General features: G+C 39.3%; 1 protein-coding gene across 2 annotated transcripts in view; it reads left to right on the forward strand.

The window, feature by feature from the left end:
* ZNF507 (zinc finger protein 507) overlaps nt 1-17805 on the forward strand; it is a 42941-nt gene extending 25136 nt beyond the window's left edge. For both annotated transcript variants that reach the window (XM_086351708.1, XM_086351707.1), the window contains 2 exons: nt 12833-12967; nt 13090-17805. In XM_086351708.1, the coding sequence (XP_086207834.1) occupies nt 12833-12967; nt 13090-13447 (493 nt within the window). In that variant the 3' untranslated portion in view covers nt 13448-17805. The remainder of the gene's footprint in view (nt 1-12832; nt 12968-13089) is intronic.
* The last annotated feature ends 8986 nt before the right edge of the window (nt 17806-26791 follow it).

Here is a 26791-nt window from a genome sequence, read left to right on the forward strand (position 1 = left end):
GAACTTTAGAATCAGCTTGTCATAGTTTCCTCTTAAAAATAATTCTGTTGCTATTTGTAATGGGATCGTGGTAAGCTTCTAGATTAATTTAGAAGGAATTGACAACTTTATGCAAACAAGGTTTGAGCTCTTCCATTTTTTTCAAGTCATCTGTTGTCCTTCATAAGCATGCAGAGTTTTCTCCATTTGTGTTATTGTGAACATTTCTTGTTTTGTATGTGCACATATCCATGCATACATATATGTATGCATTAAGTATACAGGTAGTTCTCAGTTTGTGCAATAGTATGGGACCGTAAACATGATTGGCAAGCTGAAATTATGTAAAGCCATCTTAATTGTGAAACCTACAGTTCTGTGATTTTTTAAATTAAAAATTTAAGCTCTTTTACTGTTAGTTACAGATGTATAAGGAAATGAAAAATAGTAAAAGTAATATTAACTTAGTACACGGTAGCTTAAAACTTAGAAACACTGAAAATGAGTGTTCTACTCAAGCATAGTTTGCACAGTGCTTGTGTTCTCACTGTTTGCCTTACAGCACAGGGTGAGCAGTTTTTCTGTGCCCTGGCCAATGGCCATACTCCTTTCTAACTAGGGATCAACTTTGAACATTTTATCCTTTGCTCTTTAAATGTCATGAAACATCTCCAAGAGTTTCTGTTATATGAAGTTTTTCTCTGGCGTAACTTTCCCTGGGAACAGCTTTCCTTATTTATGTCATGGAGATCCTCTGGCTGCATACCTAGAGCTGCTTCAGCAGTGGCAGCATCAGCTTTCCTCTGGTCAGCTGTTTGTTCTCTAAGTCCATTTACGTTTGTGTCTAATTTCACTTCCAGCATTACCACTTTGGGGTTTCTTGCTGTGTGTTCTTCCATTTTGTTGGCCAGTTCTCTTTTTGGATCATCAATTTTTGTAAATTGTTACATGAATTTATCACTGGGATACAAGGAGGCGACATAACTACACGCTTTGCTGTCTGTGACTGAATTAATAGAAGCAACTGACTAATCACTGACAGACTTTGAAAGAAATCACATAAATTAGTCGCTGATTATATTTTGTTTTATTGTTTTCAGAGTGGACCAAAGAGCTCCTGGTGAAGTTTGTACACTACAGTTACTCACAGTTAATAATACTTTGAAATTTGAACAGTGGTGTTAGGAGACTCATCTAACTATATGCCATAGTAACGAAAATCCATTCATGTCAGAAATACTCAGGGCAAGGACTGCTTACACACACACTTGCTGTTAGGCTTTTTCCTTTTTTTTTTTTTTTTCTATTGCTCTCATAACTTGGATCCTTTCCTAGTTTTCAGTATTGTTATGTGGGGAAACTTGATGTATACAGCATGTTAGCTTTATACGCTTATTGAATTATCTTATTACTTGTAATTAATTTCCTGTTGGATTGCCAGGTTCATAATTGTATTATCTGCAAATACTTTTCTCAACTATACCTTTATGATATTTACACATATTCTTTCTGTTATCTAATTGTACTGACTAGTAACTGAAAGGAAAGTCAGAAGCTGTAAAGAACAATATTGCAATATTCTTGGAATGTTAGGTCCATAAATCAAGGTAAATTGGAAGTGGTCAAACAGGATATGGAAAGAATGAAGATCAACATCTTAGGAATCAGTGAAATAAATTGGACGGGAATGGGCAAATTTAATTCAGATGACCATATTATCTATTACTATGGGCAAGAATCCCTTAGAAGAAATGGAGTAGTCCTCATAGTCAACCAGAGTCCGAAATGAAGTACTTGAGTGCAATCTCAAAAAGGACAGAATGATCTCAGTTCGTTTCCAAGGCCGACCATTCAGTATCACAATGATCCAAGTCTATGCCCCAACCACTAATACCAAAGAAGATGAAGTTGAACAGTTCTGTAAAGACCTACAAGGCCTTCTAGAACTAACACCAAAAAAAGATGTCGTTTGCATCATAGAGGGTTGGAATGCAAAAGTAGGAAGTCAAGGAATACCTGGAGTAACAGGCAAGTTTGGCCTTGGAGTACAAAATGAAGCAGGCAAAAACTAACAGAATTTGCCAAGAGAACACACTGGTCATAGCAAACACTCTTTTCCAACAACACAAGAGACAACTCTACACATGAACATCACCAGATGGTCAATATTGAAATCAGATTGGTTATATTCTTTGCAGCTGAAGATGGAGAAGCTCTATACAGTCAGCAAAAACAAGACCAGGAGCTGATCAGATGATAAACTCCTTATTGCCAAATTCAGACTTAAAGTAGGGAAAACCACTTGACCATTCAGGTATAACCTAATGGTCATACAGTGGAAGTGACAAATAGATTCAAGGGATTAGATCTGATGGAGTGCCTAAAGAACTATCAACAGAGGTTCATAGTATTGTACAGGAGGTGGTGACTAAAACCATCACCAAGAAAAAGAAATGCAAGAAAGCAAGATGGTTGTCTTACAAATAGCTGAGAAGAGAAGCAAAAGGCAAAGGAATAAAGGAAAGATAAACCCATCTGTATGCAGAGTTCCAAAGAATATCAAGGAGAAATAAGAAAGCCTTTTTAAGTGAACAAAGAAATAGAGGAAAACAATAGAATGGGAAAGACTAGAAATCTCTTCAAGAAAATTATAAATATCAAGGAAACATTTCTTACAAAGATGGACACAATAAAGGGCAGAAGTGGTATGAACCTAAAGAAGCAGAAGAGATAAAGAAGAGGTGGCAAGAATACACAGAAGAACTGTACAAAAAAGGTCTTAATGACCCGGATAACCATGATGGTGTGATCACTCACCTAGAGCCAGACATCCTGGAGTGTGAAGTCAAGTGTGCCTTAAGAAGCATTACTACAAACAAAGCTAGTGCAGGTGATGGAATTCCAGCTAAGCTATTTTAAATCCTAAAAGATGATGCTGTTAAAGTGCTGCACTCAGTATGTCAGTGCTGAGATCTTCCAGAGGTATAAGCTGGATTCGAAGAGGCAGAGGAACCAGAGGTCAAATTGCCAACATCTGTTGAATCATAGAAAAAGCAAGGGAATTCCAGAAAAATACTACTTCTGCTTCATTGACTATGTGGATCACAACAAACTGTGGAAAATTCTTCAAGAGATGGGAATACCAGGCCATCTTACCTCCCTCCTGAGAAACCTGTATGCAGGTCAAGAAGTAACAGAACCGGACATGAAACAATGGACTGGTTCAAAATTGGGAAAGGAGTATGTCAAGGCTGTGTATTGTCACCCTGCTTGTTTAACTTCTATGCAGAGTACATCATGTGAAATGCCCAGCTGGATGAAGCACAAGCTGGAATCAAGATTGCCGGGAGAAATATCAGTAACCTCAGTTATGCAGATGACATCACACTAATGGCAAAAAACAAAGAGGAACTGAAGAGCCTCTTGATGAAGGTGAAAGAGGAAAAACTGGCTTAGAATTCAGCTTTCAAAACACTAAGATCATGGCCTCTGGTCCCATCACTTTGTGGCAAATAGAAGGGGAAAAGATGAAAACAGTGACAGACTATTTTCTTGGGCTCCAGAGTCACTGCAGACAGTGACTGCAGCCATAAAATTAAAAGACACTAGGTGCTTAGAAGAAAAACTATGACAAACCTAAACAACATATTGAAAAGTAGAGACATCCCTTTGCCGACCAGAGTCCATATGGGCAGAGCTATGGTTTTTCCAGTAGTCATATACGGATGTGAGAGTTGCACTATAAAGAAGGCTGAGTGCCAAACAGTTGATACTTTCCAACTGTGGTGCTGGAGAAGATTTTAGAGAGTTCCCTTGGACAGCAAGGAGATCAAACCGGTCAATCCTAAAGAAAACCAGCCCTAAGTATTCTATTGGAAAGACTGATGCTGAAGCTGAATCTCCAATACTTTGGCTACCTGATGCGAAGAACTGACCCATTGGAAAAGACCCTGATTCTGGGAAAGATTGAAGGCAAGAGGAGCCAACAGAGGATAAGGGGCCAACAGAGGATAAGATGATTGGATGGCATCATCGACTCAATGGACCTGACTTTGAGCAAACGCCTGGAGATTGTGATGGACAGGGAAGCCTGGCGTGCTGCAGTCCATGGGGTTGCAGAGAGTCAGACATGACTGAGTGACCAAACAACAGCAACAGAGTACCTCCACAATTCTAAATAACAGTGGGGATAGTGACCATCCTTACTTTGTTCTTGGGCTTAATGGGAAAGTTTCTGATGTTTCTGCTTTAAGCTTTATGCTAGTTTTGGGGGTTTAGGTAGATACATTTTTTCATGTTGAAGCATTATTTGCCTAGCATATTTTGGTGAGAAAATTTATTGAGTGTTAATTGGGTTCAGGTGTTATCAGCCTGATTCAAGTGCCTCCTAAAATGTGGTAGGGAACACAACTGTACCCATCAAGTTATGTTTGAAAAAGAATAGAAATGGAAAAAACTAACCCTGAATCTGATAAAACCTCTACATCATAGTTCCCAGATGAGACATTTGGCAGTGTCTGGAGACATTGTTGGTTTTCACAAGAGGAAGAGAAGATGCTAGCAGCACCTAGTGGGTAGAGGAAAGTGATGCTCTGATGCACTGATGCACTCAGTGCTCAGAGCAGCCCCCACAATAAAGAATTGTCTAGCCCAAATGTCAAGTGCAAAGGCTTAGAAACTTTTCTAGATCTCTCACTGCTACTGCTGCTAAGTCGCTTCAGTCATGTCCAACTCTGTGCGACCCCATAGATGGCAGCCCACCAGGCTCCCCCGTCCCTGGGATTCTCCAGGCAAGAACACTGGAGTGGGTTGCCATTTCCTTCTCCAATGGGTGAAAGTGAAGTCGCTCGGCCATGTCCGACTCTTAGCGACCCCATGGACTGTAGCCCACCAGGCTCCTCCATCTATGGGATTTTCCAGGCAAGAGTACTGGAGTGGGGTACCATTGCCTTCTGACTGCTTACAAAAAAAAAAAAAAGATGTGGGGAATATAGAAACGTGACATTAACAGAAAGTAATCAGTACAGCTTGTGAAATGTTCTAGGAGCCAGATGACCTGGAGTCTTCAGCATACGAATGGCATGAGGGGGATGGGGGAAAAAAAGAATTATTACATATTAAAAGAGTTCAAGATGTGTGCTAACCAAACCATTTCACATGAGCGACTTGAGCATCTTCAGATTTCGATATCTATGGGAGGTCCTAGAACCAGTTCCCTGCATATACCCAGGGATAACTCTATAGATCTTATTTGGATCCTCATTCAAATAAACCATTTCTGCAGAAATCAGGCAAATTTGAGGGATTACATGAAACAAGATGAGCAAAATGTCAGTAATTACTGGAGTTGAGAAATGGAGATTCATTATACTTTCCTACTTAGTTTTTGCTTCAGTTGTCCATAATAAAAATTTTTCTTAAGATGGATATTGAATTTCTTTGGATTAAGTTACAGTAACATCAGTGAAAATGACTTGTCTCTTTCTGATCCTTTCAAATAATGATTTATTATAATATATTTCCTAATATTAAGTTCTCTGTGTTCCTAAAATAAGCCTCCCATGAAGAACATGGCAATGCCTGCTAAGTCGCTTTAGTTATGTCCGACTCTTGAGAGACCCTATGGACTGTAGCCCTCCAGTCTCCTCTGTCCATGGGATTCTCTAGCTAAGAATACTGGAGTGGGTTGCCATGCCCTCCTCCAGAGGATCTTCCCGACCCAGGGATTGAACCTGTGCCTCGTATGTCTCCTGCATTGGAAGGCGGGTTCTTTACCACTAGTGCCACCTGGGAAGCCCTTCACCATTTTATAGAAGTTTTTTTCTTTTTTCTTTAATATAAAGCCTTTATAAAAAGGCTTTCAAAGTCTTTTTATAAAATTAGAATAATATTGATACTAAATTTTGGCAAGGGCAACAGAAAACTATATATATATACACCAATCTCACTTAGGACTATCAGTGCAGGTATACTGAATAAAGTGCTGGAAAACAGACTTCTATAGTAGATTAAAAGAATAATAGTAAATAATGCCATGTATATTATTTTTATAAAAACTTCATATTTAAAAAAAACTTTTATATAAAGGTCTCTGGAACTTTAAAGGTATAAACTAAGTTAAATACGAAGAAGCTGGCTAGGCTATTTAGTCACTGGAATAGTAAGCCTTTAGAGAAAAAAATTAATATCTCATCATTTCTGCTTTATTGACTGTGCCAAAGCCTTTGACTGTGTGGATCACAATAAACTGTGGAAAATTCTGAAAGAGATGGGAATACCAGACCACCTGACCTACCTCTTGAGAAACCTGTATGCAGGTCAGGAAGCAGCAGTTAGAACTGGACATGGAACAACAGACTGGTTCCAAATAGGGAAAGGAGTACGTCAAGGCTGTATATTGTCACCCTGCTTATTTAACTCACATGCAGAGGACATCATGAGAAACGCTGGACTGAAGGAAGCACAAGCTGGAATCAAGATTGCCGGGAGAAATATCAATAACCTCAGACATGCAGATGACACCACCCTTATGGCAGAAAGTGAAGAAGAACTAAAGAGCTTCTTGATGAAAGTGAAAGAGGAGAGTGAAAAGCTCTCCTTAAAGCTCAACATTCAGAAAACTAAGATCATGGCATCTGGTCCCATCACTTCATGGCAAATAGATGGAGAAACGGTGGCTGACTTTATTTTTCTGGGCTCCAGAATCACTGCAGATGGTGATTGCAGCCATGAAATTAAAAGACACTTACTCCTTGGAAAGTTATGACCAACCTAGACAGCATATTGAAAAGCAGAGACATTACTTTGTCAACAAAGGTCCGTCTAGTCAAGGCTATGGTTTTTCCACTGGTCATGTATGGATGTGAGAGTTGGACTGTGAAGAAGGCTGAGTGCCGAAAAATTGATGCTTTTGAACAGTGGTGTTGGAGAAGACTCTTGAGAGTCCCTTGGACTGCTGCTGCTGCTGCTAAGTCGCTTCAGTTGTGTCCGACTCTATGCGACCCCAGAGACGGCAGCCCACCAGGCTCCCCTGTCCTTGGGATTCTCCAGGCAAGGACACTGGAGTGGGTTGCCATTTCCTTCTCCAATGCATGAAAGTGAAGTCACTCAGTCGTGTCCGACTCCTAGCAACCCCATGGACTGCAGCCTACCAGGCTCCTCCGTCCATGGGATTTTCCAGGCAAGAGTACTGGAGTGGGGTGCCATTGCCTTCTCCGCCTTGGACTGCAAGGAGATCCAACCAGTCCACCCTAAAGGAGGTCAGTCCGGGTGTTCATTGAAAGGACTGATGTTGAAGCTGAAAATCCAGTACTTTGGCCACCTGATGCGAAGAGCTGACTCATTTGAAAAGACCTTGATGCTGGAAAGATTGAGGGCAGGAGGAGAAGGGGACAACAGAGGATGAGATGATTGGATGGCATCACCGACTCGATGGACATGGGTTTGGGTGGACTCCGGGAGTTGGTGATGGACAGGGAGGCCTGGCGTGCTGCAGTTCATGGGATTGCAAAGAGTTGGACACAACTAAGCGACTGAACTAAACTGATGCCCCCTGCAATGGAAATGCAGAGCTTTAACCACTGGACCGTCAGGGAAGCCCCACTGTCAGCTTATTTTTAATAGGTTAATTTTTAGAGGCGGTTTCGGTTCACTGCAGTATCAAGCAGAAGCACAAAGATTTCCCATATACTCTGTGCCCCACACATTCATAGCTTCCCCCGTTATCAGCATCCCCCACCAGAGTAGTATATTTGTGAGAATTGATGAGCCGATATTGACCCGTCATTGTAATGCTGTCTGTAGTTTATAATTGGGTTCACTCTTGATACTGCGCACTCTATGCATTTGAGCAAATGTATAATGACATGTATCTACCATTACAGTATCATACAGAGGAGTTTCACTGCCCTAAAAAAGTCAGCTGAACCCCACCTATCTATTCCCCCTCAGTGACTCAGACCTTGGTGACTACTCATCTTTTATTGATTCCATGGATGTGGGTGGCACACTCCCAACTTTGTCCTTCTCCTTCCACATTGTGTTGGCTCTTCTGGATCTTTTGCCTTCCATGTCAACTTTAGAGTCAGTTTGTCAGTATCCACAAAATAACTTGCTGGGGTTTTTATTGGAATAATATTGAATCTGTAGATCAAGTTGGGAAGAACTAACATCTTGACAGTATTGAATCTTCCTATCCATGAATATAGACACTCTCTACATTTATAACTGTTTGATTTATCAGAGTTTTGTAGTTTTCTTCATAAAGGCAGACCTTGTACATATTTTGTTAGTTTTATACCTAAGTATTTTGTCTTCAGTACTGCTAAGGTAAGTGGGATTAAATGTTCTTAATTTCAAATGCTGCTTGTTTATGGCTGGAATATAGGAAAGCAATTGACTTTTTTTATATATTAACCTTGTTTCCTGCAATCTTGATATAATTACTTCCTAGCTCTAGGAGTTTTTTGGCATGTGCTTTAAGATTTTCTGTGTAGACAATCAGATGACACATGAACAAACTGTATACATGTATACACACACACACATGTATTGCATTAACTAGGACTTCAGTTATGATGCTGAACAGGCATGGTGAGACAAGACATCTGTGCTTTGTTCTTAAACTTACCAGGAAAGCTTTTAGTTTCTTATTAAGTATGATGTTACCTATAGGCTTACTGTAGATATTCTTTATGCATTTGATGTGTGTCTTTATAAAGAGAGTTTCTTATAGACAACATATAGTTGGGTCTTGTTTTTGATCCAGCCTGACAATCTCTGTCTTTTTCTGTATTTTTAGTTGTGCTGGGTCTTCGCTGGGCTCTGCACTGGGACTGCATGCGGGCTTTCTCTAGTTGCACCAAGTGGGAGCTACTCTTCATTGTGTGGTGTGGGCTTCTCGTTGTAGTGGAGTCTCTTCACAGAACAGGGATTGAACCCTTGTCCTCTGCATTGGCAGGCAATTCTTATCCCCTGAGCCACTAGGACAGAGAAGGCAGTGGCACCCCACTCCAGTACTCTTACCTGGAAAATCCCATGGACGGAGGAGCCTGGTAGGCTGCAGTCCATGGGGTCGCTAAGAGTCGGACAAGACTGAGCGACTTCACTTTCACTTTTCACTTTCATGCATTGGAGAAGGAAATGGCAACCCACTCCAGTGTTCTTGGCTGGAGAATCCCAGGGACTGGGGAGCCTGGTGGGCTTCCGTCTATGGGGTCGCACAGAGTCGGACACGACTGAAGTGACTTAGAGCCACTAGGAAAGTCCCAATCTCCATTTTTTAATTGGTGTATTTAGACCATTGACGTTTAAATGATGATTGATAATAGTTGAAATTATAGTTGCATATTTGTTACCGTTTTCTGTTTGCTGTGCTTGTTCTATTTTTTTCTTTTACTCTTTTTCTGCCTTTTGTGGTTTTCATTGAGCATGTTATGTGATTCCATTTTCTCCTTTCTTAGCATATCAGTTGTACTTAATTTTTTTTACTTTTCATTAATGGATTCCTAGGGTTTGGCATACACATTTACAGCTAATCCAAATCCACCTTCAACTAACATTACTGGCTTCATGGGTATCCCAGGTACATTATAATAAAATAACCTCATTCTTCTGTTCCATTATCTGCATTACTTCTTTCATTTCACTTATACATAGAGAGTGTGTGTGTGTGTGTGTGCGCGTGCACACACGTGGTGCACACATACATAAGCATACATAATCGAATATATTGTTGCTATTATTATTTTAAACAAACTTATCTCTCAGATCAATTAAAATTAAAAACTTTTATTTTACCCTCTCTTACACCTTATCTGGGACTTCCCTGGTGGCTCAGTGGTAAAGAATCCTCCTCCCTATGCAGGAAACACTGGTTTGATCCCTGGATCAGGAAGATCCCCAGGAGGGAGCAAGGACAACCCCCTCCAGTATTCTTGCCTAGGGAATTTCATGGACGGAGGAGCCTGGCGGGCTACAGTTCACGGCATGGCAAAAATTCAGACTCAACTTAGCAACTGAACAGCAGCGGCAGTGTGACGTTTCTCCTTTGTTTGTGTAGATCCACATTTCTGAACTTGATCATTTTCCTTCTTTCTAAAGAACTTCTTTAACCTTTCTTGCAAGACAGATTTACCAGCAACAGATTACTTCAACTTTGTTTGTTGGAGAAAGTCTTTATTTCTGCTCACTTTTGAAGAGTAAGTTTGCTGGTACAGAACTCTACCTTGGTTGATTTTTCTCTCAACACTTTGAATAGTTCACTCTACTTTCTTGCATTGTTTCTGAGAAGTTTAATTCTTCTTTGCTTATGTTTCCCTCTGGCTCCTTTTTTCTTTTTCTTTTATTTTCTGTAGTTCAAAACTGATAGGCTTACGTGTAGTCTTTCTGCCGTTTATCCTGTTTGGTGTTCTCTGAGAGGCTTGTATCTGTGGTTTGATATCTGATGTTAATTTAGGGAACTTCTCAGTCATTACTGTTTAAAATAAATTTCTTCTGTTCCTTTCTCTCTTCTAGTATTCCCATTACACATAGATTACACCTTTTGTAGTTATGTATTCTGTTTTTTCCAGTCCTTTTATTTATTTATTTTTTGCTTTTTGGTTTGGAGGTTTCTATCTGTTGTGATATCCTCAGGCTCAGAGATTCTTTCCTCAGGTGTATCCAGTCCACTAATAAGCCCATTATAGGACTCCGAATTTCTATTATCTATTTTTTTCATCTCATTTTATAGGGTTCTGACCTCTTTGATTTCCCTCTGGTTCTTTTTTGGAATTTCCGTCTCTCATCTTTGTTACTCATCTGTTTTCCCATGCTGTGTATTTTATTCATTGGCGCTCTTATAATTATTCTTCATAGTTGTTTTAAATCAGCGGTCTAATAATTCCAGCATCCTGCTATATCTGACTCTTGTTCATGTGCTTGCTCTGTCTCTTCAGCTTTGGTTTTTGCCTTTTAGTATGTCTTATAATTTTTTCGTGATAATCAGGCATGATGTACTGGGTAAAAGGCTCTGCTGTCAGTAGGAGTGTGATGGTTAAAAGTAAAGGGAGGGAAAATGTTCTGTAGTCCATGCCTAGGTCTCAATTTTTTAGTGAGCCTGTGCCTCTGGGCTGTCAACTGTGCTTCTCAGCCCCCTCCCTCCCCAGCCCCTGGTTGACAAGATAGCTGGAATGTCCTGGAGTTGAGTATTTCTTTCCCTCAGGTCAGTTATGCTCTGATAAAACTCCAGTAGGTTAGGCTCTGGTTAAATAATTTATCCTGAGAGCAGACCTTGTTAAGAACAGAATGTTCTGGCATGTCTCAAAGTGGTCCTTTTACCCCTCTGCTGACTCTCTTGTTGTGGTGGTGAAGAGTTCAGGTAAGTTACCTGATTTGTTAGATTGGTAATTAAGTATTTAATAAAAATGACTGTTTAAAAGTATGTTTGCAGTTTCCTAAAAAGATAAACATTCTGCTCTTAACTATTTACACAAATGATGAAAACTAATATTCACAGAAAACCCTGCACATGAATGTTTAATAAAAGCTTTTTTCATAATTGACAAAACTTGGGAGCAACTAGATGTCTTTATTTGATCATAATGTACCTGAGCTATCCATGAAGCCAGTATAGTGTTACTTGAAGGTGGATTTGGGTTAGCTGTAAATGTATTTGCCAAACACTAGGGAAACCAATAATATAAAGTAAAAAAATAAGTATAACTGACATGTTAAGAAAGGAGAAAAATTGAATCATATAGTATGCTGAGTGAAAACCACAAAAGGCAGAAAAAGAGTAGAAGAAAATAATAGAACAAGAACAACAAATGGAAAACAGTAACAAATGTGGTAGCTTGGTGGAATATTATTCAGCGATGGAGAGAGGGGCCTCTCAAGCTCTGAAAAGACATGGAAGAACTTACATGCAAATGGCTAAGGGAGAGAAACCAGTCTGAAGAGGCTGCATACAGTATGATTCCAAATGTACAACATGCTTGAAAAGGCAGAACTGTGGAGACAATATAAGGATTGGTGACTGCCAGTGGTTAGGGCGGGAGGGCTAAGTAGGCGGAGTGCCAGAAGGTGTTTAAGGTTGAGAAGTTATTCAGCATGATGTTATGATGGATTCATGGCATTATGCATTTATCAAAATACATCGAACTGTACAACATAGAGAACCCTAATATAAACTGTAGACACTAGTTAATAATAATGTATCAATATTGGTTCATCAGTTGTAGCAAATATTCCATACTGATGCGAGACGTCAATGATAGGAGGAACTGGGTACAGAAGGAAAAGAGGAGTTTATTCAGTTCAGATTTTACTGAATGTGCCCAATTATGTCAAACAGTTGTTACTTGGACTAGAAACTTTAAGATAAGTATCTGTTTTACTTATGAAATCTACATTGTTGAAGCATTTCAGGACTACTGCTTACATTTCCTGTGAATTTATAAGTAAGCACAGAGTTAATGTTGAAAATTATTTAATTCCTTTTTGCTTTCTTAAGAAATAAAGTGGTATAGAGAATTGATTTTGTGTATTTGTGTATGTGTGTGGTTAAATAATTTAGTGCAAAGATTTAGCATGTTAGTATGTTAGAAAATCTTTCCAAATACTTAATAGCTAAAGTAATTTGAGATGTTTGTGTCCTGACTCTTATCATTTCTTTATAATGTAAAATACTTTTATTTCACTGATTCTGAGAGATCCGTACTAGGACATTTTAGCCTCTGATATCAATATGTCTCTTATAATCAGTGGTATCTTAGATTCAGTGAAATGTGATATCTAGTAAGTCCTCAGGAGAACAAATTTAACAGTTGTTATGAAATTGTGGGGTCATCTGATTTCCTTCTCGGTTTTTCAGATGCTCATTGTGTGGGTATGTGTGCAGCCATCCTCCTTCTTTGAAGTCTCACATGTGGAAGCATGCCAGTGACCAAAATTACAACTACGAACAAGTGAACAAGGCTATTAATGATGCAATTTCACAAAGTGGCAGGTATTTGATCTTACTGTTACATATAAATAAATTACTGTTGCATATCTATATATTTTCTGTAAAGTTAGAGTTAAATCTACTAGTCTACATTATAACCAACTCAGTATTTGATGTGTTTTAAGGATTCGGGGGAAATCCTCTGGAAAGACGGTATTAAACAGCAATGAAGAAAGAGCTGATTCTCTCACTTCTGGAAGTTCAGAAAATTTGATGTCATCCTCAGAGCTGATTCCCCAGGCTCCCAATGAAGTCAGAGGTCCCAACGAGAATGAGAAGCTAAGCCCTGCAAGTAATACCTCAAAAAACTCCAGTCTGGCCCCTCCTGGCGTGGAGTACTGCGTTCTACTCTTCTGTTGTTGTATATGTGGTTTTGAATCTACCAGCAAAGAGAATCTCTTGGATCATATGAAAGAGCATGAGGGTGAAATTGTAAACATCATCCTGAATAAGGACCACAACACAACTCTAAACACAAATTAGATGGAATTGTTATCCAAAGAGGAAACCAGCCGAGGAAGACTCCTTTAAACTGCAGTCTGCCCTTCGTGCTGTCCAGCAACTTACTAGACACAGAAGAAATAGTTGGTGTGATTCTTGAGGAAATGACAGATGGTACTTTGGAACCAAATTTGTAATGTAATAAAAGAAATTCCAAATAGATAAGGGGTAATAATATTTAAGCATTTGAGTGAGGGGAAGTGGGTTGAGGAGGCAGCAAAGATATAACCTTATAATAACCTTCTGTTACCTCTTAGTTTGAGTGTATTTATTATTAAAAGCTTATTATAGTGTAGAAATGCAAGCAAAAGAGTTAAGAAGGGGCTTTTCAGGAACTATTCCAAAACATACTGTTAACTAAAGTGTCACAGTCTTAAGCAGACCTTAGTTTTCTTTATTCTCAATTTTGACATGAATGACAGGCCTCTTGTGAGAAATGGGAGGCAAGTGTCTGAGGGTTTGTGGTATCAACAAGAAAAAAAAGATTATTACAGGGCTTTGAGATGATCGATCCAAATCTTTCGCCAGATTGATAGGAATAAATCTACACTCAACCTGAGATATATTAATACTTTACTCTTTAGAAAGAAAAGAGATCTCTAAATCCAAATCTAGATTATAAGTAACCATTTACAAAGTAAATTATTGTCTTAAATTTACAGTGAATGTCTTGTGAGCAAAAGAGGAGAAAGGTGAATTCCTACCGACCTCAAATCAAAACTCAAGGTTCATAAAAACGTGGAGCACAGTGCACTTCTCAGAGATTCTTTTCAGAGTGTGGATAGAAACCCCAGTTTCCTCAGTAGTTACCTAGGCCTTCTAGTCCGCTCTTCTAAACTAGGCCAAGTTTGCTGTCTAAAAAAGTCTGTTAAAACAACGAAGTAGGCAACTGCGTCTAGCCATGAGACCTTGGAAATAGTTTAAACTGTTAAATAAAAATCATTTAGGGGAAGTGGGATGAAATTCAGAAGCCCCTTCAAATGAGTACTACTATTGAGATTTTATTTCCTTTAGTTTTTTATTTAGTTACACTTAGCATACGAAGTATAACCAAATGTGGCTAAAATATAGTAAAAAAATCCAAGTTTTTCTAAAACTTTTAATAACAAAAAACATTTGGGTTTCTCCTATCCAGGAAATTGCTTTTTTTTTTTGGTGTGCAATAGGACACATGGGAAGCCAGTGAAAATGCGCCATCAGATAGATGAAATCTTCTCATTAATTACACATTTTGTATTCGAGCGTATTTCAAAGGGTGAAGATAGCAGTTGTTGGTTTGCTCTTGTAGCCCTGATCATTGTGTGTGCATTGTTCTGCTAATGTCAGTTCTGCCTACAAATCAGAAAGCGGCGGTGCACCATGCCCTGAGCCATCTTCATGGTGCTCTTTCTGAACCTGACTCTTCATCCTCTAGAGCTAAGGCTGTGACTCTCATAAGCTTAGAAAACAGTGAAACGGAAGTTTTTGAGTAGGATACTCAATGGACACATTTTAGGAAAGAATTCTCTTCCCAAAGTCCAGGTTTGAGTCAAATGAATTAACATTTTTCAGATAGCCTTAGGAACTACTTAAGCGGGGCCAGGCACTTGAAATATTGTCTGATTTTTTTTTTTTTTTAATCTCATTTGATGGTGATATTTGAACAAACAGAATTGATTGTAACTTTGCAGCTGTTTAATTTAGGTAGCTTTAATTTATTTGTGAAAGTTAATCCATTTCTGATATCTGGTTTTTAAAGAGAAGATGAATTCTTATATACTAAACTGCATTACTCAAGACCCCATACAGGCCATCCAAGTTTCCCTCTTCTTCCCCCATAAAGAGGTCTCCCTCAGAGCTTCCTGAGGAAGGCCTCTGAAAAAAAAAAAAAAAAAAGACCCCATACAGTCGGTTTTCTCATTTTCTCCTGTTTTCAGGATTAAAACACAGTGAAATTTTATTTCAAATTCAAATGATACATTTTAAATGGTTCCATTATTATTATATTGTTTTCACTCAGATTTTTCATTACTGGTGGCTCTGGCTCAGTGTTTCTGTATAAAAATCTATTACTCTGAAAACTGACAACCTTAGAAGAGTTTTTTTGTTTCATAAATTTTCCTTGGCTTTAATTTTACATAATCATTTGGAAAATATTAATAACTAAAAAACATTCCCAAAATTTCAACAATGAATTTTTGAATTAACTTTCTTCATTTCCTTAAACCACTTCCATTGGTTGTTAAATTTTCCATTTGGAATCACAAATTTAAATTTTACCTAGCTCATGGGAAAAAAATTAACCCAGAAGTTCAAAAGTCTTTAAATATTCATCTGACTCTAGCCTAAAATATCTCCAAAAGCTTTCTCCTGGCCTGTAGGAGGAACCATACACCAAAAATGTTTTGTACTTTCCCATAATGGTTTTGTGACAAGCCTTAAGTTAACTGTCTCCACCAAGAACAATTGAGTATTTCTAAAAGTACTGATGAAGACTAAATATGCAATTTTAATTCTAGAAGAGATAGGTATTAAAATAATCAGCAGGAATTCTCTTTATATAGGAATAACATTTACTGGCACTCGATCTTTTGTTATAGAAAACTCAGTATGTGTTTTCCATGCTGAACACTTAAATTCTAAGATTTGATAGTGAGCATAGTTTTTAAAACAAACTTACTGGATAAGGCAAAGGTGGGGAGGGGGAAGATGATGCATTCTGATCATTATAAATAATATTTTATCAGGGCTCTATCATTTTCTCTTTCTCTAGTAATCCCGAATATGGTTGGTATCCCCAGTGTTCTAACAGTACCATGCCTGTATTCCAGTTGACCTGTAGACTTCAAGCTCTGAGTCCAACCAGCGCAGTGTAGTGACACTGACTGAAGCCTTTATTCTAGATCTTTGGTCCTTTGAGGTAGCTATCAGTGGCTTTGCTACTATTTCTTTTTTTTTTGTCTCTTCTCACAAAGCGAATGGTGGGCACCTACGTTTACATTGTATCTTCCTGCAATGTACTTGGCTTGACAGAGACAAGCAGGCTTCTCTTTGAGACTTACTATATTTTTAGTTTTCATAGACACTTATTTAATCTTTTTTTATTGTACAGCAAGGTGCTCTAAGTAATATTCTATAAAATATATTTAATAGAAATTTGAGTTTGATATTCATGGACATGAATACATGTATTTTTTTAAGAAATAAGTATTGTGTAACACTACGGCATTGCTTCTATAGCCAAAGTCTGAAAATTTCCGAAACACTGACATGTAAAGACTACAGTTAATTCTGACACTGTATCTTATTAAAATAGGATGATTTGCATTTTGTAAAATTATCCTGCACATCAAGCTGCATGCCTTAACGCCTAAAACTCTAGGATTGTGTTCATGGTAGAACAGTTTATCTGTTCAATAAACAGCGAAGCAAGGTCTTAGCGCTTCTTTAACTACCTTTGGAAATACTGTACAATGTTAGAATAATTTATTTTGCTTTACAGGAGTTTGTCATGTATTGACTTTAATATTGTATTTTGGTAATAAATTTTTTGTTAAAAACACTTGCCTCTAAGTTTTATTAACAAAAAGTTATGTCCATTCTTAATTTGGAAATGTTGATTTAATCACTTAGAAATTTGGGCTTAAATAATGAAGAATTTCCCCAGGCTTAAAATAAGGGTTATGATTGCCTGTTAGTAACATGTTAAACTATTGGTGACTAGCATTATACTGTGTTGGACAGAGGTAACTGAAAAAGCATTTAGATTGTTTTAATCTTTTTAAAAATTCAATTTAATTTTTGAGGCTTTTTTTTCCTTGCTACCCAGCTATCTTTCACATCCATATATGCTTTAAATTCTGATACAGTCTAAGTGCTAAAGACTAGCTCTCTTAACGGCAGTTACATTTTGCATGTGCATTGATTCATTGCACTGGCAGTGGAGCTAGTCTGACTGTATCATTGGTCTAGTTACATTGCCCTAGAATCATGGGCTACCTCAGCTGCTAGTGTCCGAGGCCACATATTTCTTCCCAAAAGCTTTAATCCCTTGTCCTGTCTCCCAGAGGCAGCATAATTATATCCCCTATCTTTTCAAGAGCCAAATCCCAATTCTGTTGCCAACCTCCAGATAGCTGTAGAAATCCCAGCACAGAAGATCCAGAACATACGGTGCAGTTTGGTAGCCACCAGCCACATGTGGCTGCTGAGCACTTGTAATGACGAGGATGCTAAGTGTACAATATACAACAGCTCTGAAGACGTATTTTTTTAATGTATCTCATTGATAGCTTTTTATATTGATTACTTGTTGAAATGATATTTGGGATATTTTGGATTAAATAAAATATTAAAATGAATTTCACCTGCTTATTTTTTTGTGTAGCTGCCATAAAATTTTAAATTGCACATGGGGCTCACCTTGTTTTTCTGTGGTAATTTATTTAGAAGAGGGATTAGTAAACTGACAGCTCTTGCTTGGAATCTGGCCTGACACCCATATTTGTAAAAATAAAGTTTTATTGGAACACAGCCATACCCAGTCATTTGCATATTGTATACGGCTAATTTTGAGGTACAACAGCAGCACTAAATAGTTGTTAGAAAATACATGCACCATGAAACCCAACTTACGATCTGTTTAATAGTAAATCATTTGGCAGAGTTTGCTGACCTCTGACATAGAACTGTGGTATGATCTGTGCTTTAAAGCTCTGAAAAAGAAAAAAGGCTTCTTATAAAGAAAACTTTATTATATAGCACTATTTTATAATGATATTATCTCTCCCTCTATAATATTTATAGTCTTCTTCTACAGCCCTACCCATACTTTACAACTTCAACCTAAGTGTTTCATCATCCCTACTTAAAGCCAAACATCATTTGTTTAAAATAACATAATTAAATAATAATGCCATTTTAAAAAGTACCCTTTTCCTCCTGACAACCTTATGGTGCTGATGTACCCTCCCTACTTCACCCCTTCAGTGATGTAACTGTGGTGGGAGTTAACTGTGGCAGCTAATCCACTCAACCGTGGTGACCAGTTGACTTGCATAATCCAGGATATAAAGAAGAGCCTCAGATACACTTCTTTATAATGAATAGCTTCTCTGAGCCTAGAACCAGATTCAGGTCGGGTATGGTTGTGGTTGGCCTTGATGTAGAACTGTTGATTAAACTGGCAGACCTAAGAAAAAGTCACAGTGTTCACCTACATAGATTCTTCTGTATCAAGCAGCAAAGATGTAAAATAAACATTCTTGGCCCTGTAAATTCTTAGAGACGTTTCTGTTTTTAATTGGTGCCACACAATAGATAGTATGTTTTGATTTATATCATAGAATCCAAATGACTAAGATGCTTAAACCATTTCCAGAGTCCTAAATGTGCAGCAGAATCCAGTGTGTGTTGTGTTGGGGAACTGTAGACCTCATTTTTCTGGTGATATATTAATATACTGTATCCAGTTTTCTCAGTTGAACCATAAAATGCTATGACATTGATTTTTATCTCTTACTTTTCCAGTATGAGTAAGTCCTGTTTAAATTGTTTGCCTTAAAAAAAAGTTGATTATAGTAGATCATCCTTTGAATTAAAGCTTAATTTTAGGCATCTAATATAAATTCTTACCATTATAGAAAAAAACCATCAGATGTTGGTATTGTTTTGCTTCCTAACTCAACTACATTTACACCAGTTGTGTCACTTAATCCAGACAGTAAAGGAACCATTTGGGACAGTTGCAAACCTGAATGTAAGACATATATACCCTCACGGCAATTCAGAGGCACATGGGGCCGTTGTTTGAAAAGGACAAGACAGGTGGGTGGGTTTTTATTTATTCTTTAACCATGCAGTCAGATCCATCTATTTCCATCTTTCTAATTTTTCAGCTTTGTCGTCGTTTAGTTGCTAAGTCGTGTCCAACTGTTGTGACTCCATGGACTGTAGCCCACCAAGCTCCTCTGTCCATGGGATTTCCCAGGCAAGAATACTGGAGTGGGTTACCATTTCTTCCTCCACAGGATCTTCCTGACCCAAGGATCAAACCCGGGTTTTCTGCATTGCAGGCAGACTCTTTACTGACTGAACCACAAGGTAAGCCCCAATTTCTCAGCTTTATCCTCTTAAAAATTGAAAGAATAATTATGCATGTCATTGCCACTGCTATCAGCAATAGTAACATGTTTTTAAAATTAGTTTTTAAAGATTTATTTATTTAGGTTGTGCTGGGTCTTCGTTGCTGCGCATGGGACTACTCTAGTTGCGGTACACAGGCTTCTCATTGTGGGGGCTTCTCTTGTTGTGGAGCTCAGGCTATCGAGCCCTTGGGGTTCAGTAGGTGTGGAACACTGGCTTAGCTGCCTGGCAGCATGTGGAGTCTTCCCAGACCAGGTATCATACCCATACGCCTCACACTGGCAGGCGGATTCTTAATCACCAGACCACCAGGGAACCCCTGTTGACTTATCAATAAAGTGTATCATCTTAAATAGGTACACAACAGAAAATTGTGACCTGAAGAGTCCCTCAACAAAATAAAACAAGTTACTCATTTTTCACATCTTTTATTAGCACCTAACGTTATGTAAAGGCTTATTGTCACTACAGTGCCTATCTCCAGATTTGGGGTTGTTTTTTTTTTCTACTTGTCATTTTATTAATTTTAGTATCCATACTTCACCAATATGGTGGCTGCATTTTATGGAAATAGACACATCAATCTACATGTTTGTATCTGCAATCCTATTTAAATTCAGTATTTCCAACCACAAAAGGTGTTAGAAAATTCTATTTCAGGCTTCTAAGAAAAAGTACAGCAGGATACGGTTCAAATCTGAAGCTGTATTTATTTCTGGTCCTCTACAGCTAACATTCTACAAAAAATAGTTGTGCAGAGATAATTAAATAATTGTGGGAAACCAGTGGTTTCGAGGTTCTTTATTTTCTAAGCCCTTCTCCATAGGAAGCATGAGAAGGCAGACGGTATGGTCGTGATGCTGAGATGAGTCCATGCAGGGTGTCACCTTGTAGGTTAACAAACCCTTCAGAATCTGCCCAGCTGGAGCCACCCCTGTGCTCTGTGCTCCAGTGCTGATAAAAAGGCCCCAGTTTACTGTGTGACTCTGTATTTACTTTAATTGGAGGATAATTAACTTTACAATATTGTGATGGTTTTTGCCATACATCAGTATGAATCAGCCATAGGCATACATGTGTCCCCTCCATCCTGAAGCCCCATGTGTGACATTTTTAAAAACCTGCTTTGTAATCACAGGGGGGAAAAAAAGTGAATCCTCCTAATGGGGAAGGAGTCATCGTGTCCCTGGACAGCCCACTAGGCTGTACTCAAAATGAGTATTGCTACCTTAACTGGCACAAAATATAGTTTGCTTTTACCTGTTTTAAACTCTTGTAAGTTCAGTTATTGCTTTTATTTTCTGAAATGTCAAATTGATGTTATAATACCTACCTCAGAGTTATGTGGACTAAAGGAGAAGATCATCTGTAAGATACCTACTCAAGTTCTGACAGTTCTGGATGGTCCTTGGGTCTAAGCTATGTAACCTTGAGTAAGGCTTTCAACCTTTTTTTGAGCCTTGGTTTCTTCATCAGTAAAACAGTGATACTTAAACCTTGTAGAGTTGTTGTGAAGATCAGGAACCATGGGTATAAAGGGTCTGGCCATCTGTGAGCTCAAACAGTGGCTCCTATCATTGTTTGAGTATTCAGTGTATGTGTTGGGGACAGGGAGACATTAAATGTCCTTATAAATCATGGTATCAAAGCTTCTGTTACAGCCTTGGAAAGGAATCTAAGAACCATACTGGTTTGTGTTTTGAGGAAGGATACATCATGAGAAATGTCGGACTGGATCAGTTACAAGCTGGAATCAAGATAGGCAGGAGAAACATCAACAACCCCAGATACGCAGATGATACCACTCTAGTGGCAGAAAGCAAACAGGAACTAGAGAGCCTATTGATGAGGGTGAAGGAGGAGAGTGAAAGAGTTGGCTTAAAACTAAGATCATGGCATCCAACCCCATGGCAAATAGAAGGGGAAAAGGTGTAAGTAGTGACAGATTTCCTCTTGGGCTCTAAAATCACTGTGGAGGGTGACTACAGCCATGAAATCAGAAAACGATTGCTTCTCGGCAGAAAACTATGACAAACATAGACAGTGTGTTGAAAAGCAGAGACATTACTCTGAAAACAAATGTCCGTATAGTCAAGGCTATGGTCTTCCCAGCGGTCACACACAGTTGTGAGAGCTGGACCGTAAAGAAGGCAGAGCACGGAAGAATTGATGCCTTCGAACTGTGGTGCTGGAGAAGAATCCTGATAGTCCCCTGGACAGCAAGGAGATCAAACCAGTCGATCTTAAGGGAAATCAACCCTGAATACTCATTGGAAGGACTGATGCTAAAGCTGAAGTTCCAGTATTTTGGTCACCTAATGAGAACAGCTGACTCGTTGGAAAAGTCCCTGATGCTGGGAGAGATTGAGGGCAGAAGGAAAAGAGGGTATCAGAGGATGGCATCACTGATGCAGTGGACATGAACTTGGACAAATTTCAGAAGATGGTGAGGGACAGAGAGGCCTGGAGTGCTGCAATCCATGGGGTCGCAAAGAGTCGGACATGACAGAGTGACTGAACAATAACTCAAAATAATCCTCTCTCTTAAAATAGACCCAAAAAAGACAAACTTGGTCCTTGGACTATATTGCATACAACTCATGTCACATCTCAAAAGACAATGGTCTGGGATAAAGTATCAGAACATTACCCTGATACCATTATATCAGTCCCTCTCTCACATCCATAAACCACCATTAAGGACTATGTAAGAATGCCTCTTTTGTTAAATAAGCTGGTAACCTGGCAGAATGGCCCAAGGAAACAGAATGGTACTTTAAATTGTACGCATTCAGTATAACCAACTGCTGACTATACAGGAGTGCAGTGGACCATTAGCAAAGGGTGGAAGTTCTTGAAAACAGGAGAAATGTCCTTAGACCATGCAGGGCTCTGACACGAAAGTCAGTCTTCTAACCATCACACAGGATAGTTTGACCTGCAGGACTCTGGTTGCAGAGCAATCCTAATTCTGAAGTACACCTGCAGGCCAGCCCCAAAGCCAGCCTCGTTCTGTGGGGTACTGTCCTGTGGGCCTGGGGCGTAGCTCTCATAGTTCCACTAAGAAGAATTAGGACCAGGTGGGAGAAAGGGCTTCCCTGTGGCTCAGGCAGTAAAGAATCCACCAGCAATGCAGGAGACCTACCTGCGTTCAATCCCTGGATTGGGAAGATCCCCTGGAGAAGGAAATGCCTACCCACTCCAGTATTCTTGCCTGGAGAATTCCCTGGACAGAGGAGCCTGGCAGGCTACACAGTCTATGGGATCACAGAGTCAGACATGACTCAGTGACTAATACTTTCTTTTTTTTTTTTTTTGTCCAAAGGAAAAAGGCAGAAGGGGCAAAGATAAAACCCAAAGCAGCACCTGTATTTAACCATTATCTGTTGATGTAACCTAACATTATTTCCCGTCTTCCTCCCTGCCCCCTGCCACACACTCAGGCATAGTGAAAATTCACTAAAGAAAAAAGTTTACTGCTAGGATTTAGTCAGGGTTCCAACCCCCAAGACTTAATCTATATCAGCATTTCAACCTTTTTCTCATTATCACCTCCTTAAGGAAACTTTTGCCAACAAAGGTCCATCTAGGCAAGGCTATGGTTTTTCCTGTGGTCATGTATGGATATGAGAGTTGGACCGTGAAGAAAGCTGAGCCCCGAAGAATTGATGCTTTTGAACTGTGGTGTTGGAGAAGACTCTTGAGAGTCCCTTGGACTGCAAGGAGATCCAACCAGTCCATTCTGAAGGAGATCAGCCCTAGGATTTCTTTGGAAGGAATGATGCTAAAGCTGAAACTCCAGTACTTTGGCCACCTCATGCGAAGAGTTGACTCATTGGAAAAGACTCTGATGCTGGGAGGGATTGGGGGCAGGAGGAGAAGGGGACAACAGAGGATGAGATGGCTGGATGGCATCACTGACTCAGTGGACGTGAGTCTGAGTGAACTCTGGGAGTTGGTGATGGACAGGGAGGCCTGGCGTGCTGCGATTCATGGGGTCGCGAAGAGTCGGACATGACTGAGCGACTGAACTGAACCGAACTGAAGGAAACTTTTCTAGACTTTTTTTTCCTGATCACCCCTCCTCCATGAAATTTGAATACCTTAGATATACTGTATATCTGCATTTGATACTGGGTTGGCAAAAAAATTCATTTGGATTTTTCTGTAACATATTATGCAAAAATTCAAATGACCTTTTTGACCAACCCAATACATAACACTAATTCTTTTTTCAACTCCTAAGAACCAATTTTCTCCCCATTGGGAGTGGAGGGAATAGTGTCACCATGGAGAAGTCATGCTCATACAAATGAGCTGGTTGGTGACAGTGGTCAGAAGAAACAGGCTTTGTTTCCCAGTATCTTGACTGAAAACATTTTAAGCCATCAAGAGAGGGTGATTAAAAACCTCTGAGTTAGCTGTGTTCTTTCCTCCATCACGTGGGGAACACAACAGACAAAGCCTGCCCACTCCAGTCTCCACACAGCTATGGAGGTCATTTGAGTCCTAGCAGCTTTCAGGTCTGATGAGATGCAATCAGTCCTCTGAATTCTTAAGCAAGTTTATCAACATCCATGGGTGGACTCAGGAAGGTTTGGGGACCAGGATTGGATAAGTGTTAGTGAAAATTCAACCCAGTGCTAGATTAGCCATAATTTAAGAAATGATAGAAGGAAATGCAACCCACTCCAGTATTCTTGCTTGGGAAATCCCATGGACAGAGGAGCCTGGCAGACCACAGTCCTTGGGGTCAAAAGAGAATCACGCAGGACTTAGCAACTCAACAGCAACAGCAACCACACCACCACCTTTGTTTTCTCTGGAATCCGACTCCGTTATTACAGCCACTGTATTGTAACTAACCCTGCTTACCTGCTTTCTACTCTACTGCTGCTCTCATCAGTGGTATTTCTAATGCTGATTCTCTTAAGTGGCATGTTTAAACAAGTATGTGGTCAAAGTTCCCTGGTATAATGCCTATAGGCAAATATTTGGCCAGATCTTTTTTCTGGGCTCCAGGTGACTAAGGCGTGTATCCCTAAAGCAAGATCCCTTCCAACAACCAATCATCAATTCCATTGTGTGAGTTGGTTAAAAAATATTTTAGGGGGACTTGGTGGTCCAGTGGCTGACACTCCTTATTCCCAATGCAGGGGGCCTGGGTCTGATCCCTAGTCAGGGAATTAACTCCCACGTGCTGCAACTAAGAGTTTGCATGGGGCAAGTAAGCCACAGCACAGTCAATAAATAAATAATATATACTTGGACATATTCTGAACCCATCGGAAACCTGGAACTAATAAAATATATACAAAAAGGAAATGATAAAATATCTGAATTTGAGGGTTTTAGAAACACATACATTTATGGCTAAAAGTCCTACTTCTTCCTATTAAAAAAAAATACTGAAGCCAGAAATACCTGCTTCTAGGGTCTCCAGACACTGTTGTGTACACCCTGTTTTGCAGGGAATTATACTAGTGCAGTCTAGGAGAACAAACTGGAAAGCCTAGCCAAGGCCACTCATCTGTGGATTTGAAAAGCCAACATCTAGGAATCATCACATTTGGCCTAGAGCTTGAGTGATAAAGCACTAGCATTTTGTTTCCTCATTCGAAAATACACAAGTACAATAGTTAATCTAACCACAGAATCAGAAAAGAAAGGTGTAGGTGGAAACTAACACAGAGTGGGGGTAAGAAGAGTAGCAGGTATTGAGGAAAATAAAAGAACACTCACAATGTGTAAATAAGAGAGTCCTTGGATAACTATGCACCTATGCTAATCTGCCTATAAGTTTCACTGTTTAAACCATCACAAATCCAGTTGATCAAAGGAAGAGAGAAAAAGTTATGAATGATATTACCTAATGCCTACTCTTAGCAAGGAACCAAATATTTTAAATGGGGGTGGAGGGTGAGAAGGAGAGGGAGTACTGAGGGAGGAGGACTTGGGGGTAACGTTGATTCCTGTGCGACTCCGGAATGATCTCTGAGCACTGAAGTCCTCCTTAGGACTCAGCATGGGGTGCTTAAGATGACGTATGCCAAATCAGGCTTGAAAGAATGCGGTAGACACAGCTGATCTCTGAGGTCTATGACATGGGTCATACACAAGCAGTATGTAAAACCACACACGGGATGCCAGAAGAACATACTAGCATTTCCATATACATATGTAGTGTGTGTCTGTGTGTGTATATATGTACACAGACATACACAGGCTCCCCTGGTGGCTCAGTGGTAAAGAATCCCCCTGCCAGTGAAGGAGACACAGGTTTGATCCCTGGTTTGGAATGATCCTCCAGAGAAGGAAGTGGCAACCCACTGCAGTATTAAATCCCATGGACAGAGGAGCCTAGTGGGCTACAGTCCATGGGGTCACAAGAGTCAGACATGACTTAGTGACTAAACAATATATACATACACACATATATTTATCTGTATTATAGCTATACATTTATATATAAACAATATGTGTGTATACACACAGAGACAGGACAAAATTTGTTATTTAAGTTGTGAGATCAAAGTTTGGAGACCACTGCTATTACTTTGTGTGTGTGGGGGTGTTTATATTTTTTTATTGAAGGATAATTGCTTTACAGAATTTTGTTTTCTGTCAAACCTCAACATGAATCAACCATAGGTATACACATATCCCCCCCTTTTGAACCTCCCTCCCATCTCCCACCCCATCCAACCCGTCTAGGTTGATACAGAGCCCCTGTTTTGAGTTTCCTGAGCCATACAGAAAATTCCCATTGGCAATGGGAAATGTAACATTCCGTGTTACTCTCTCCATACATCTCACCCTCTGCTCCCCTCTCCCCATGTCCATAAGTCTGTTCTCTATGTCTGTTTCTCCACTGCTGCCCTGTAAATAAATTATTCAGTACCATTATTCTAGATTCTGTATATATGCATTAGAATATGATATTTATCTTTCTGACTCACTTCACTCTGTGTAATAGGTTCTAGGTTCATCCACCTCATCAGAACTGACTCAAATGTGTTCCTTTTTACGGCTGAGTAATATTCTGTTGTATATATATACAACTTCTTTATCCATTCATCTGTCAATGGACATCTAGGTTGCTTCTATGTTCTAGCTATTCTAAATAGTGCTGCAATGAACAATGGGATACATGTGTCTTTTTCAATTTTGGTTTCCACAGAGTATATGCCTAGGAGAGAGGTT

This window comes from Bos grunniens, chromosome 18 (assembly GCF_055505025.1).
Source record: "Bos grunniens cultivar Pamir isolate PY7600 chromosome 18, Bosgru_T2T1.0, whole genome shotgun sequence".
In the NCBI taxonomy this organism is placed as follows: domain Eukaryota; kingdom Metazoa; phylum Chordata; class Mammalia; order Artiodactyla; family Bovidae; genus Bos; species Bos grunniens.